The 16316-nt window shown below is 35.2% G+C and overlaps 1 protein-coding gene across 1 annotated transcript; it reads right to left on the bottom strand.

Annotated features, from left to right (window-relative positions):
- Positions 1–7809: 7809 nt before the first annotated feature.
- Positions 7810–12198, bottom strand: LOC122290099. Its single transcript, XM_043097635.1, has 4 exons — positions 11407–12198; positions 8924–10439; positions 8270–8821; positions 7810–8144 (listed from the first exon to the last, which is right to left on the bottom strand). Exons 2-4 carry the CDS (start codon positions 9881–9883, stop codon positions 8034–8036), a joined length of 1623 nt encoding a protein of 540 aa, XP_042953569.1. The 5' UTR covers positions 9884–10439; positions 11407–12198; the 3' UTR covers positions 7810–8033.
- Positions 12199–16316: the final 4118 nt, after the last annotated feature.

The raw sequence follows: 16316 nt of genomic DNA, 5'->3' as shown, positions 1-16316 counted from the left end.
AAATGGCAAACAATCCTTCAGAGACAGACACACGCACACTCACCACAAGTACTCCATCATCATCTTTCAGAATAAATATCCACTCCCAACCATCTTTTGCTAATTTGCTTCCCATTCCAATCATTTTCTCTATCAGATTGCCCAAAAACCCCATTTTTGTCCACCCGGCGTGTCTTGATTGGAGACTGTTTCAACTTTATCAGGACTTGACAGCAACCCATGATATGTATGTATATATCAGATTCCTTTTCTTTTCTTCTTTTAGTGTTCAAACTCCACAGTTTTTTCTCCTCCTTTTTAATTTTCCATTTTTTTAAAAAAAAATTGGGTTCTGCTTTGATTCGTGGTATCGATTTGTTATTTTCTGAGCTGTGGAACAAACTCCAAGATAGAAGAAGTCTGAGGAGAAAGAATCAGAATATCTACGCTCCAACTTAACCTTGGTTAAAATCTAACCCCAGAGATGGGAACCAACCAAACGATAAGATCTACATGCAACAGCTACTGTTCTTTTGATAATTAATGCTCTGCACTGGAATTGAAAACTGATGAAAATGACGGGGAAAAGAAAGAAAGGAAATTTTAAAAAAAAAAAAAGACTTGGAAAAGGAAGAGACTCCTAAGGCCACATGCGCGTCCCTGCTACAATGGCTGCTGCAGACAGAGTTATAGCTTGTTTGCCGCTCGCTCCTTCGAAGCCTTGAAGCTTTGAAAAAGGTTTAAAGGGATTAGACCTGCGCGATCGGTGGTGGTGTCAGAACATATGACTTTAGTTTTAACGAAACTAGAGGTGTCGGACCGACCCCATCTCCTTCTGACACCCTTAACGAAGTTTACACGTGATTGAGATTGTCTTAGGTTCCCTTTTTATCTCTTGCAAAGCAATCAAATTTAAAAAAAAAAAAAAGTTTTAAGATTGCATTAAAATGAAGTCAAGAATATAAATTCACGGGGAAGATATTCTCCGTGTATAGAAAATAAATCAAATAAGATATATTTTAAAATGAGTTATTTTATTTTTTTTAAATGCCGTAAAGTATACACCATACATATTATTTAATTTATAATATTTAAATTTAAATTTTTTTCTTTTAAGTCAAGTTTTCTCATATAAATATATTGTATATATACAAATAATGATACTCATTAACGTAATTTTTATCATACAATAATGTAGAATTATATAATTAGAAATGATTTATTATATTTTATTTATGAATCTATTATTTAATATCATATTATAATAATAAAAAAATATAGTGAATATATATTTTTTAAAATATATAAATTAAATTAGACTAAGGCTAATTTCTTGACATTTTGCATAAATTTGATACAAGATTGATGGGATGGATGAAGGGCTTATTCTATTTAATTAAATTAAAATTGATCTATATATTATTTGAATTCCATTTAATATGACTCGAATATTGTGATATTTAGATCTAATAATTGTTTGCTCCCACCGACAACACACATGATCATGAATATAATCACAACCCTAATCATTAGTCTCTTCCTTGAAAAAATAATCATTAGTCTCGTCCTTCAACATTTGTGATGTGATCCTACCTGGCTAACCAGTCTTTTCTCATATATATTATTATTTTTAATCTTCCGGATCTATCTAAATATTGCAACACTATCTGTAAAGAAAAATTTTATGTGCAGTTATTTTTGTAGATTTTTTTGTGCACTCTAGTGATATGATTAGTTGTGTATTAAAAAAAATTAATCCAGCCAATCATATCAGTGGAGTGCATAAAGAATACGTAAAAATGACTGTATATAACATTACTCATCTGTCAATATCTAATTATTTCATTGTTAAGATGAACAGATAACATGATTTCGTAGTTCATTTTTCGGATTTGAACATTATACGTGTTAATGTATATATACTCAGCTGCCTTATTTTGGATTCATTAAAATTCTTTGAATATTATGGTAATATTCTTAGATGTTTTAAATATTTTAGTTCAAAATATTTCGTATTTATGTATTTCTTATAAATAGCCATTTTTACTGTATAAAAATTTCAATTCAAAATAAAACTTTCTAATTTCAAATTGTCATTTTGTTTACTTTCATCAATTTGATGCCAACAAAAATTTAAAAATTATGTTACAAAATGAGTTATTGTCTTTACGAACAGATTGCAATTATTCCAAAAACTTCATGACAGTAAGGATTTATTTGGATACTTAGAATATTTCAGAATATATGTGAATAATGGTAAAATAAATTGTGAATAGTAATAAAATTTTTTGAATTAAAATATTTTATTGAGTTTTGAAAAATAAGAAGACAGAAAAAAGTTAAAGAAAAATATCATAAAATTAAAATGTTATTGTTTGAATATAGTTTTTTAATATATCTTTTGTTTTAAATTTTTAAAAAATGCATTATATTTTGTATTTTGTTTGAAAAGTTTGAAAAAAAATTATAATAATTATATAAAAAAATTAAAAAATATTTTTAGTTGAGTAATATTTGAAAATAAAACTTACGAGAATATAAAAAATATATATATTTGTATACACAATAACTAAGTGAATGTACATCGATTAGGAAAGGAATGCAAAGCTCGTCAAGCTGATTCTATAGCTATGGCATACAATGCCACCTGACGATGATCAGGTATACTTATTTTCGACGTCTCTGAGTTGTACTCTATATTGGACGGTTCTGTTTATTTTCGTATTATATAATTCATTTCCGTCTTCTTAAAAAATTAAATAGTAAAAAAAAAATAATCATCTGCCGCCGTATAAATTAATAAACTTTGAATTTTTGAAATGCCATTTATTTTTTAATTTATATCATTATATATAATCTTTGGACAATATGACGCATAATTCTTTTTATAATTTTTTATGTAATGTTTTAAAAATACTTCTAATTTAAAATATTATTTTTTCTTATAAATATCGTATTTATTCACTTTTTTCAAAATGATTGTGAGGTGCTTTTATATCCATGACTGCAAATATCATTTTTAAAAAAATTTAGATTCAAAAGATAGAGTCGTTCAAAATACAAATTAATAAGTTTGAGAATTTGACTAATGTTACTTATAGTTACTTTTGTGTACTTTTTGTACACTTTACTGATATGATTGGGTGCATCAATTTTTTTTAATACGCAACTAATAATACATAAAAATGATTACACATATAATTTTTATTTTAGATTATAGCGGAATCCCATCATATTATTCCTACATTCGGAACTCTCTTCCAACGTACCGAATAACTTTCCTGTGGAATCGACTATGAGTACAAGCACATTGTTATTTTAATGAATTGTAAAAGAATAATAAGCCAAAAAACACATTAAAAACAGAGGAATGGAGATGAAATTGGTCACAAGGAAGGGCAAGTTTTGAATGTGAAATACGTGTCTCATAATCATTTAACTTGAGAATTAGACCCAAACCAAATCGCATATAGAGAAAAATGTTTTTGTTATGAAAAATGATAAAATTACAATCATCTTACAACCTTATATGAAATGGAGGGTGGTTTTATAAAATTAAAATTAATTTTTGATGAAGTGGCATGATTGTATTGGTTGATTATAAAAATAAGTGGTAAAAGAGTTGTAAATGTTTTTCTACCCTTTTTTTACTTATTTATTTTTTTCAATCATGCTTGTTAATATGTTGTATTTTAAGTATTTTTTTTTTTTATAAAAAAATTCAGTAGTTGATTAATAAAATTATCTAAAAACATAAAAGCATCCAAAGGGATAGATAGAGGCAGACAGGAACAGAAAGGTACAGCTGTAGGAAGGTGTGGGTGTGGCGGGGCCGAGTAAGGAGAGATGGTGGTATGAACGTGTGAAGCGTTTCAACCCTTAACTGCAGGGCATCTTATGCCCACGTCCTCTGCACATGCCTCTTGCCTCCTTCCTTTTTTAACTCTCTCTCTCTCTCTCTCTCATTTTATTTCGGTATTTTATGCCCAGTTTAACGTGTCATCTCTCTCTCTCTCTGCCCCCGTACCGACTGCAGAGGCTCCCCAGACCTTTTTCCTTTGTTAAATTTGGAAAGGATCTGTTTTTGCGGAGATTTTACTCGGAATAGGCTTGATGCGTGCATGTAGGTTGGAAAGCGTGACGTCTTCAGCCCCCACAAAAAATGGCACTTTGGGGATTGGAAAACAAACCACTCACCACATACCCTCTCGAGATGGAGGGCCTTTAAGTGCAGTGCAAGCCCATGAATGAACCCAAGACTCGGGCTTGAATAAATTCTTTTACACAATGCATTGTTTCTTGACCTACGAAATTAACGAACTTTTTTGAGTGCTGTTTTTTGAACGGTACCATCCTTAACCCTCCCTTGCCCGATGTTGCGGATCGATCGGGTTTTTATAACTATGGCCACCCATTTCCAAGCCTGGTTCAGGTAGAAGGCTGACTTTGTCGCAGGGCAGTTGTTTTCTTTTTCATCTGAAGCTGAATGATCATTTCATTCTCCCTTTCACATACCAGCAAGGTACAAGATTTCACCTGCAGCAGAGGGGAAGAGGAAGAGAGTCCACAGGAAATCGACAGCTCATTCCGAGCTGAAGAAATTGAAACAGTACAGAGGTTTAAGTTTACAATTAACAAAAGGTATATTCAGGATGGAAGGAATTCACTGACCACATTCACTTTTCTCTAATTACAAGAGAATTTCATCTTCAAGCACATAAAAACCATACCTACAATAAATTGCCGCAGCAAATCAGAACATGCACAGGACCCCACAGATTATTGCTTTGAAACTGATATACCCCACAGTTCCTTCAATAGAATGCAGCCCAGATTAAAACACCTCCACGTGTATCTATAGTCAACTTCCATGTGGTTAGAACGTACCAATCTTGAGTTCATTGTCAACCAAAACTGACTGAACTTGAACAACTGGCAGTGCATACATTTACAGATGCTATAATGACAACAAATAAGGAAGGTCTATATCAACAATGCAAGTGTATGCGAGAAGAAGGAGATGATGATGAAGAAGAACAGAAAAAAACAACGAAGAGAAGAGAGAGATATTATGTGAACATGAAAACCTACTTCTCAGTAATTAATCAACAGTACAAAAACCTTATATGCATACACACAATGCGATCTGACCTGCATCAACCTGAAAAATTCTCTAGCTTCCTAACTAATTGTTGACTAATCTAACTACACTGAAGAACAGAATCTGCTAACAGTTATGCCAGCTAGACATAACTTTACTACCAACAGTAACTATCTTTTGAACTATCTTTAGCATGTAAATACTGCTCCAATTAGTCAGAAGGCGACCAATCCTAATTACACTTTCTCTTTTATTATCGTAACTCAGTATTAATCAGTCTCAAACATGGATTACATTATTTCTTACTGTCATTGATGAGTCTCAACAACTTCCCAAACATCAACTTTATTATCAGCACAAGCCCCACAAATGATATTACAAGTTGCAGCTGTATATATGAGCCAGTGATGCTTATGTTGGCCACATTTATCCCACTTTTTCCCACAAGTTCCCAGTGTAACAGAGTAGCATGGCATTGAACAATCTCATATTTATGGCACCCTCTTAGGTGCCATAAAACTAGCTTTCATAGCATGAACCCACCAAGACCCCTAGTTTTGCTCACCTATGAAACATATATATTCCCACATTTAATCTCAACCAAAGATAGAAAGCCACTTGCTTCCACCTTATCTATTCTTTTAGCAACCTCGAATGCCAATTAACCAGGCAACACCGTGAAACCGCCACCTCACTGAGACACTCTGTCAAAACATACAAAGCCTCCCTGATGAAACTATTTGGTTATTTGAATTCAAAATGAGGGGTTGCAACCAATCTCCTATTCCTTTCCATCTCGGGTGACCTTTGGGATCTCTAGCTCTCAACTTTTTCAATCACTCTGCAACTGCAGTAAGGCATGATCAACTTAGAGATGGCTGAACTCCTTCCCCAATGGCCCCTACGTCACAAAATCACTAGACGCATGAGCTCACCAACTAGGTAAATAATAAAATCTCCAGCCACAGAAATAATGCTTCATGCTCATTAAGTATCAAGGCACAAAATATTAGTTAGGATGGATTCTCTGCCATCATTTAAAGTATCAACAGAAGTTAATGTTTGGGACTGATGGTATTCAACATAGCATGAACCACTAAGAACCCAAAAAAACAAAACAAAAATAACAAAGGTCTCAAGCTTGCGCACCATGCATTATAACAACATTCACAAAACACCCTCTTCCCCTTGAAATGAAAAAGGGACGGGACTATCGAGAGCACATTAAAAAGAAAACTATATAATTAAATTAGCATGGTTGATTTACACTACTATTTTTTCTCCATTCTGTTGTGCTTTTGTTTGCATTACTTGCTTTCCTTAGCACAGAAAGGTTTTGAGTAATTTCATAACAAAATCAACGATATACGGTTGAGCAGAAAATCAAATCAGTTGTGTGAGCCTAGAATCTAGGCGTGATGCTTAAATAAGCCTAGATGTGTGAGCCTAAAATCTTCTCTAATCACGCCTATGACATCAATGGAAGATCCTAACTCAATGCGGTAATTCTTTCATCAACTATCATTCAAGAATTTTGTAAGGCACCAATTGCAAAGAGTAGATCCACATAATCTTTTCCAACAACCAGACACCAGTTAAACTTTTTGGTTGTTGAAAATTAAAAACATTTTAAACTGCTGTCTAAAATTTCTTTCCTACTCTCCTACATCATCTTAACTTTCATGAGACGCCAAACTTTGTATACTATAACATGTATCATACAAGTCATAGCAATATACAAATGGCCAGGAAACATATACACCCTCCACAATTGCTTACAGTTAACAGGTTTCAACTTCTAAAACTTTTCAGACTATGAACAGACAAAATTCTGAGTCATAAAACTCCAAAATAAAGGAATTAACATCAAAATTATTGTATCTACACCTAATTGTCGAATTAAGCTATTATTAAAAAAATAGTTAAAACCACTTTTAAAAAAATCAGTAAAACTATGGATGGAAGTCCACTGCAGAAGCTAGTTTCAGCGGGCTGTTTCAGCTATAACTTGGTCAAATCGAATGGAACCAACCTGACCCAATGCCAGTCAATACATTGGGCAGGCTAGCATCAAAATGTTTCAAACTTGGCAGAGCCAAGGTTGATGTTTTATTGCGCACACACACACACACACACTTGTATCCCTGACTATTGTAGATACGTTATAGTTAAACATATTTTGTATTCCTTATCATCATTTGAAAAGAAGGTGTTCTGGTCAATAAATGTTAAAGATCTCACTAGTTTCACAAACACAGATTTGACTTATGGACACTTGAACTCTTCAACTTCTCTGTCTACAAGATATGTTGCCCTAGATGTGGCTAATCATTCCAATATAAAAGGAATCTATAAAGCCAACACCAAGTAGTATGTATGCAACTCTGATGGTAATAAATTCCCCCTCCCAAAAGTCTCCTATTCTTCAAAGGAAGCCGTTCAATAATCTAATTCTCTTAATTTAATTAGAAAGCCCAAAAAAAATCATTTCCTCTTACAAGCAGTTGAGTGAATGTAATTCCACCACTTGGCAAAACTCAAGGAAAAAAATCCCACAGCATAAGAAATTCATAGCAAACTAAAGCATTTTACGCTGTAAAACTATACGATTTTTTCTCACATCATTTTCAATTCCCATGTGTTAGATCCTATCTCGTTATTAAATACCTTCTAGACAAAAATGATGGTAAACAATGCTAGTTCCCGAGATGAAGGGTTGCATACTTGTCTTCAACTGAACTTTGTGAACATAGTACCCTCATATCTGCATTCTATGAGAATGAATGTATTGTCAAATGTCGGATCTCAGATGATACATGACCGCTGGAAGGCAGTAGTCAATGGGTTCGAGCATTACAAAACAAACGACAATGAAGACACCCCCCCTCAGGTAGTTCTCATATATCCAAATCAGCAGAAGAGTAGACAGAAGCGCCTCTATCCTAGCCGATAGTCAAGCAAAATCGGTGACAGAACTAAAAACTGCCTTCCCACACTGTCCAACTGTTAATCTAAGACCTTCTTCGGAGGTTTGATTCAATTTGCAACATAACCGACGAGGTACCTGACCAACCACAGTCGAAAGATCAATAGAACTGAAGTCCAAGTCAAGAATGTAGAGTAAAAATGGAAAAACCGATGTTAACATTACACAACGATAGAAAAAAGCTATGAGAAAGAAACACACACCAAATGCCAATTCTTGCTCAATGGATACCCAACGACCTGAATATTGCTCACGTAGCGGAGAGGAACCGAACGTGGAAAGCAGATAACTTTCCTCTTCAAATCTTCTCTTCCTCTGGCCCGCGCATATGAACCCAATGTAGCATTACCTTGTCTTGTTACATCTTTCAAGAAAAAAAGGATAGGTTTCTTACACACAGATGAGTAAGGATCCCTAGTGTCGAAGTCGAATTCGTTCCTCTCACGTATTTTGTTCCATGCAGAGTAGGTCAGCTCTGAACGTTCCAGTTCACGGGCGAGAACGATGTTTGGGAAAACTTGAACCACGTAACCAAGTGAGACTGAAAAAGTGAGGCTACGTGCTCGGTCATAGCAGATTGATCGCTGCAAGAAACTTCTGGGTTCGAGCCTCATGGCCTTTGCAAAGAGTTTCAAGCTCTCCAGCAAGCTCAAGCCCGGATAAAAAGGATCAACAGCATCGACATGGTGAATTGAGACAAAAGGGGCAATGGGGTGAGAGGATAGAAGACCGTGTGCATCACCCCGAATATCCCACTGCAGCAGATAACATCATTTGCTATTTCCCCAAAACATCTTAAATCCGTGTATCAAAATGAAAAGTGTAGGGATTGTTTAAAAATGGAAGAAGAATCAAACCTGGTGAAAGCCAAGTTCCCTTGTTAGGGGAACGCCGAGTTCAGAAATGCAGGCATAGAGTCGATCATCACTTCCGTAGAGCTTTGGATACCTGTCGAGGCAGTCATCCTGAATGTTGGAGAGTGCCTCGGCCAGCGGACGGCTGATAGCGATCCCACCACCACCAAAAGCCATGGAGTGGCTGAAATAGGTATTGGCAGAATGGCTCTCTGATGGGCTCCCGATGTAAACCATCTCGGATGGATCGTACTTGCGGAGAACAGCGACGAGATTATCAGCATTGAAAACCGTGTCATCGTCTCCCAGAACGAACCAGCGTACATCCTGTAAGCCCAGGCGGAAGCACTCGGTGACTATGCGGGAAATGCGGAGTCCAGAAGGGTGGCCGGTGGGATTGGTGTAGCGGAAGCGAGATATATCCTCTGAAACCATGACGGGAGGCAAGGAATCATCCCCCTCCTCGCGAGGCACCGCCTCTTCCAGCCAGACGTGGCCACGCATGTCGTGGGGACGCCACCAGAGCCTCACGAATTCCTTGCGCCGTTTCCAGAGCCGCGAGGAACCGGCTATGCCAAACACGACGTGTCGTAGGGACAAATCACCCCCCCGGGTGCGATTGTGAGGGGAAAACCGATGCGGCAACGAGGGCGAGGAGAAGCCTGAAGAAGAAGGAAGATGGGAACGACGACGGTTTCTCCAGGCCCAATGGAGAGAATGGGGGCTGCCTTCCCAATCCTTAAACCGGTGCCAGCAGTGGGTGGTGGTACCGGAGAAGACTAGAGAGAGCCAGGCGGCGGTGGAAAGGAGGAGCACCATGACGGCCACGAGGGCAGTGCGCGTGCGGCTATGACTCCACGGACGGCTTCGGCGATTATTATGGTAGGGCGTCGTCGCGGTGCGATTCAGGTTCATCTTCAACACCGTCATAGTCCCCCAACGTTCATTTCCACCGTTCGCCATCCACGATTATCACGTTCAGGGCGAAGGAAATCGCCTCCGGAAAGGGGATTTCGTTTCGTTTCCGGTCTCTGTCTCTCTTTCTGTCTGTGGAGTTTCTCTTGGATTGTGTGAGTCCTGTTTTCTCTTTTTCTCGAAATTTAAAGAGAGCATCCGCTACTGCACTGCTGGCATGCATTTGAGGTCGAATTTTTGAACTTGAACCATTGCGTCCCCGTGCTGTCTTCCTCTCTTCTTTCAACCAAACGCAACGTTTCTTGTCTTCCCGCATTTCTCTTCCTCCCATTCCATGTACGCATTCGGCTCCGCTGCGAGGTTGCGCATATCAAAATCCCGCAGCTTTTTTCTGCAATTGTCAACTGGCAGAGCTTGGCCCTGCCATCTTTGCAGCAACCCTGTGGACACCTGTTTCTGGGCAGCAGTATTTTTGCCTTTAAACCCCTTAATTTCTCTCAAATCTTTATCATTCTAGGTGATGCAGATCAAGCTTGCTAATGCAGAATCAGGAAGCATGGGAACATTTTTCGGAGGATTTACCAAAGTGCGGCTTTAATGGCATCTGTAAAAAATAATATCAATCATTTCTACCGCTCTGCGAGACTACAAGCATTGTCGTTTCTGTGAGGGAGGAAGCAAATTGTGTTTGTGATTTCGTTCTATGAACTTGGAATTTTGATTTGTGGGAGGCAAGATCTGAAGAACAATTCAGAAGTCCAATTCATCTTTTTCTTTTTGAAAATAAAGGGGCAATCAACGACATCTTTTGTTTCTTTCTTTTCAAGCAATTATAATTTCACGTTGAAATCGATTTCTCTAGCACTGTTATGTTGTTACCTTTCTCCTTTATAGCCAGCAATCATATGGCCGATGCATGTTTCGGAGTTGACGGAATTCGTTTGTGCTTAACAAAATTTCAAATTATTTAAGATAGAGAATTTTATCTCATCTTATCTTAAAATATTTCTATACTTAATGTTTCATGTTGATATTTTTATTTAAGATTTTTTTATTTTATTTTTTATAGCCGTTGAATTCCTTAGAATTTTTTGTTGAGGAAGTTAAACCAAATCTTTCAAAGTGGTTTTAACGGTTGAGGAGAAAAAAAAATATTCAAAGTTGGTTTAACGGTTGGGGAGAAAAAAAAATCAAGGGTAGCCGTTTGTATCTTTTTCTAGAATCTAGAGCAAGATATGGCATGCTTTAACGGCACATGATCTGATGATAGGATCTGTAAAAACCAACCTATTGTTTTTGAATGAAAAGGGGCTTTAACAAGTAGTACTAGAGTATACGTTAGGTTATTTCGTTGGTTTTAGCATAGTTTAGATGAACGAAAAAGAGATTAGATATTTTGTTAAAAGTTAAATATAATATTATTTTTATTTTAAAATTTAAAAAAATGAATTATTTATTATATTTTATGTGAGAGTTTAAAAATTATACAATAATTATATGAGATGAGATGAAAAAATTTAATTTTGTCTAACTAAATCAACTCTAAACAGAAAAAGGAAAACTCTTCTTACAGGTAACTCAGATACCAAATTGCACACCAATACTGCCATGTCAAATGAAATGGCGTGTTTCATTGAAAGAGAGATTTGCAGTGCGTCTGGAGTGGCAAGTTGATTTCCTCTTCATCAAAGGGTGCATCTAGAGCGGGAAGACCGAAACTTGAAATCTCTTCTTTCCATCGAAATCTCCTCTCGTGGCTGAAACCATTGCCATCGACATCTCTCCTCTCCCATCAAAATCTCCACTCCCTTACAGTGAGCCACGAGATCACTATGAACAACCTCCGTAACCAACAGCGTCCGCAACCCACGCAGCATCAGTGGCTACATCAAGCATGGCCAAAGGGAAGCAAGACCCCAGCCCACGGTAAAGCCACCCAACACCGCCGTGCTCAATCCCATACCTCCTCCACGGACAAGTAAATAGCGGGTTTTCTATGTTTTTGCTCATCGAAACAAAGCAACACATCTATTTTTCTCCTGCAGCTTCCCATGTTGAGCACAACAAAACAAGAAAATGTCGCCAACTGCAAGACATGGCCACCAGGTCTTCACCTCGTCCCATTGTACGGTGATTTCCTCCTCCTCACACCACCCTTTTGTTTTCTTCTCGCTCTCTTCGATCTCTCAGTCTACTCCTTCATCTCTCTATCTCTCAGCATCACCACCACACAAGGAGGCTGCCGCCACACCACCCAATCCCATTCTTGTAACGTGCTTCTTCATCTCCTTAGTGTCGCTGCTCTAATATACTGCTTTTGGAAAAGGTTGGGGCTTTCTCCCCACGAATTCATATTTTTCTACTCTTTCCTTTCTTGTTGCTTAATAAAAAAATATGAAAACCACGTCAGTAATAGATATACAATCGGTACACCAGATTGCTTGTACCTAGCATAACTAATAGAAAAAAAGTTGAAACCATTTTTTCATAATTGTACATATAGTATATTATTTTTGTTTTTTAAAAATAAAGTTGGCTGCCTTTATTCGTATTAATTCCCTATTGCCGTAAGATGTCTCTATTCCATTGTGGTGTTTTTTTCTTTGAAATAGAGAAAAATAAGTAGAAAGTAAAAGTGTGAACGGGATAATCTTGAGAATAATCTTTTCAGATAAAAGAGATATATTCTTTTAGTAGAACTTTGTTGTACTTTAGAGGAGACATATTAAGAGGAGATATGTCACACTGGTTTAATTGAAATTTTACATAATAATGAGGACATGAATCTCTTTAAAGAGAAAGAAATTTACATGCTTAAGTCTAAATTGATTTTATTTAAATATTAATTTTATTATAATTTTTATTATATTATAGTATATTTCACTAACACTTAACAATACTCTATTTTGCCAGTGAATTGAACAGAACATCATCATTTCGGGGACGTAGATAATTTTTGGGTACAACTAGCCCAGGGTAATAAATAATTCTCAGAGAAACTCTCAAATAAGAGTAGTCACAATTCTTTTTATAATTTTTTTTAACTATATCTTAAAATGAGGATATTTATATAAAATGATATTATTTTTATAAGTTAATTTATAAAAATATCTCTCATTTAAAAAATAATTGTATAAAATATTATAAAAAAATATAAATAATGTTAAATATAGCTATAGAGTAGGTAAATATCGCGTATTCTTTTTAAAAAAAAGTAAGATTTATTATTAAAAAATAAATTTTTTTTATTTAAATTTTATATTTATTCACTTTTTTTTAAGTGAATACCTAACGCTTATTATTACAAATATTATTTCTAAAAAAAAAAATTGTGTTTCTAATCATTTTCCTCAAATATTGATGTTATACTTTGGTATGCATTTCGGAGTAGCTTGGACTCCTTACAAATAATTTTGCACAGCCTCGTCACTCTTCGCTTTTCCTCTCTTTTTCTATAGAAAAATGATAAATATATAATTAATTTTATAAATTTTATAAAATTATAAATTAAATAATGAACATTCTTATAAAATAACATGGAGACAGTCCCCTTGGCCTATAGACACTACAAAATTTACTCTCCCAAGCATTGATAATTGGATAAAAATTATCCTGAATCCTTCTTCAACCATTAACATCCCAGAAGAAGAAACTCATCAATTCCAAATTTTCGCTCTTCTTGCCATGGACAATTTTTGGTTCATCAGAAATAAATCAATCCATGGAACTCAAATCCCATCAGTAGATCAGCACTCTTCCAATATCTTGAAAATCTTCAAAGAGCATCTTCAAGCCTGGGACCAAAAAAGTAATGAGAAAATCAGACATTGGAATCCTACAGCAGTTGAGAACCAATTTATAATCACTTTTGATGTACCTGTAAGACCAGAAGGAAGTACATCAGCAGCAATCTGCACAAGCCATGAAGGAAAAATCTCTTTTGTCATCACTTCCTTCTCTTCAAGTATCAACCCCAACCAAGGTGAAGCAACTGCAGCTTTTATTGGAGTTCAAGAAGCACATATACAAAAGATAAGGCAGGTCCTAATAGCAGGTGACTCTTTACTAACCATCTCAGCCTTGAACAATCCTCAAAAAGCTATTGATTGGACTATGGAAGGAATAGCAAGGGATACAAGATATCTACTCAAAGACTTTGAGATTTGGGAAGCTACAAAAATACATCGATCTCAGAATCGATGCGCGCATTCAATTACGCAATGAGCACATTCCAACAAACAATTTGGAAATATCCCTCTTATTAAAATTCCTCAATGCTTGTTAAACTTTCACAGTGGCAAGGATCCACCCATGCTTTGATGTAATATGTTGTGTATATCTGTTTACTTTTGGGCTAACAAACTTTAGCTATCTATGTATCTTTATTATAGTAATGAAGTTTAGATTTGCGAAGAAAAAAAACTTATAAAAATAATATCACTTTACATAAATACCTTATTTTAAAATATGATTATAAAAAAAAATTATACATGTGTTATTACTCTTTCCACCATACGAAAGATGTATTTTCGAGAATAATAGATTTTAAGACCCCATTCTTTGTTTATTAGTATAAACCAAGTATATGATTGCATTGATAGAACTAGCAAAACAAACGATAAATAAATAGTTCTTCTACGTACAAGCATTTTGGGACCAATTTGCGCACCAAGATAACATGGCCTGCTGTCATGTGAATTTTGTTATAAAAAAGAAAAAAGAAAAATATGAATAGAAAAGAAACAACACTATATTAGTCTCTTTTGTTCTCCATTTCAAAGCAAGAAAGAGAATAAGAAGCCATTTTCATCTCCTTGTCATCTCCCCTCCCATCTTGACACCCTATTTTTTGCAAGAGAAACTACCCAAGTCGTAATGTAAAGTACTTCAACTATACAACATCAATTACTTGAAAGGCTAAATTCTCATATCCAACTGGGTGGGTAGGTTTTTTTTTTTTTTTAATTTATTTATTTTTAAGACAAAGGTCTTCTATTTTTCTTTTTCTTTTTTTAAAATCATTCTTCACAGGAAAACAGAAGTACCATGAGCTTCTAAGCTCGAAAGGAGGGAGGAGAACTGGGCAGGAGGTTGTTTGGAGCAGGTTATAGAAAAATAAAGGCTTAAATGCTAATCTGAAAATGCTCTATACAACTCTTAACTGATCAAGCAGTAGCAGGGATACCGACTCACCCTCCAATCATCCTTTCTGCTTTCTCTCCACGCTCACTAGTGCGAACTCTTATTATGTTTGACACAAGCACCAAGAAAATTTTTCCATCTCCAATCACCCAAGTCCTTGCCTCCTTGATTATTGTCTTTATTATTGCCTCGACCTGATCTTTGCTCACCACAATTTATATTTTAACTTTGACAATAAACTTGCCCTCAGAAAACTTAGAACCGCCATTCCTTTCTGCTGACCCACCTTGAGCACAAAATCCCCGAACATAAGAGACTATAACCCCACGAATACTCATTTTCAGCAGAGTTGAAGAAACTAGACGGACTCACCAGGACCTTAAAATAGCTTCAACTTGGTAAAACTAGGTGATTAGGAATATATGTTGCTTCGTTAATTTTTACTTGGAATTCACTTGTTCATGGAGAGAGAGAGAGAAGGGAAGCAGAGAAAATGAGTATGTGATTTTTTCCCCCGCCCAAAATTCAATTTCACTGCCTCAAGATAAAAATGCACCGTTTTATTAAAGGTAAATTATACAGATGGAACAAAAATTCTATGTGCAGTCATTTTTATGCACTCTTTTGTACACTATAGTAATATGATTGGTTGGATATTAAAAAAAATTAATTCAACCAATCATATCAGTGGAGTGCGTAAAAAGTACACAAAAGTGACTGTATGTAGCATTGCTCCAGACGAAATTGGTGCACAATCTGTCCCCAAGTTGCCTTCATTCAGACTTTCCCATAAATAAATGACAACGACATCTATTTCAATTATGACAAGTGTCAGTTATTTCAGTTATGTTCTTTACAAATATGGTATATAATATTTCACCTATTATTGCGAAACATTATATGAGTTCTATATATATAATTATTTTTATGTATTTTTTACGCATTTAATTATATTAGTAGAATGCACAAGTAATACGCAAAAAATGATTGTGCATAAAATTTTTGTATACTTAATAAGAGAAATACTCCATCTATAAATGAATTTTATAAAAATATTAACAAATTAACATGGTTTGATACGACATATTATATTGTTTTTCTTTATAAATAAATGTAAAGTATGTCATATTGTAAAGTATGTTTTACTGTAAAGTAAATCCAATATATCACATTAAACTACCTCAAATTCATCCATGAATCTAGTACTTTTTTAATCATAAAAGATTTTAAAAGTAATAATACTTTTTATGTAAAGATAAATGTTTTAGTTAAAAATGAATTTTATAAAAGTAAACTTACAAATAAATGTTGTAAATAAAATTGTATAGCTTATCGTACT

The sequence above is a fragment of the Carya illinoinensis genome, chromosome 12, assembly GCF_018687715.1.
Source record: "Carya illinoinensis cultivar Pawnee chromosome 12, C.illinoinensisPawnee_v1, whole genome shotgun sequence".
Lineage (NCBI taxonomy): Eukaryota > Viridiplantae > Streptophyta > Magnoliopsida > Fagales > Juglandaceae > Carya > Carya illinoinensis.
Note: the sequence above shows the minus strand (reverse complement) of the source record. Positions and strands in the feature narration are given on the sequence as shown.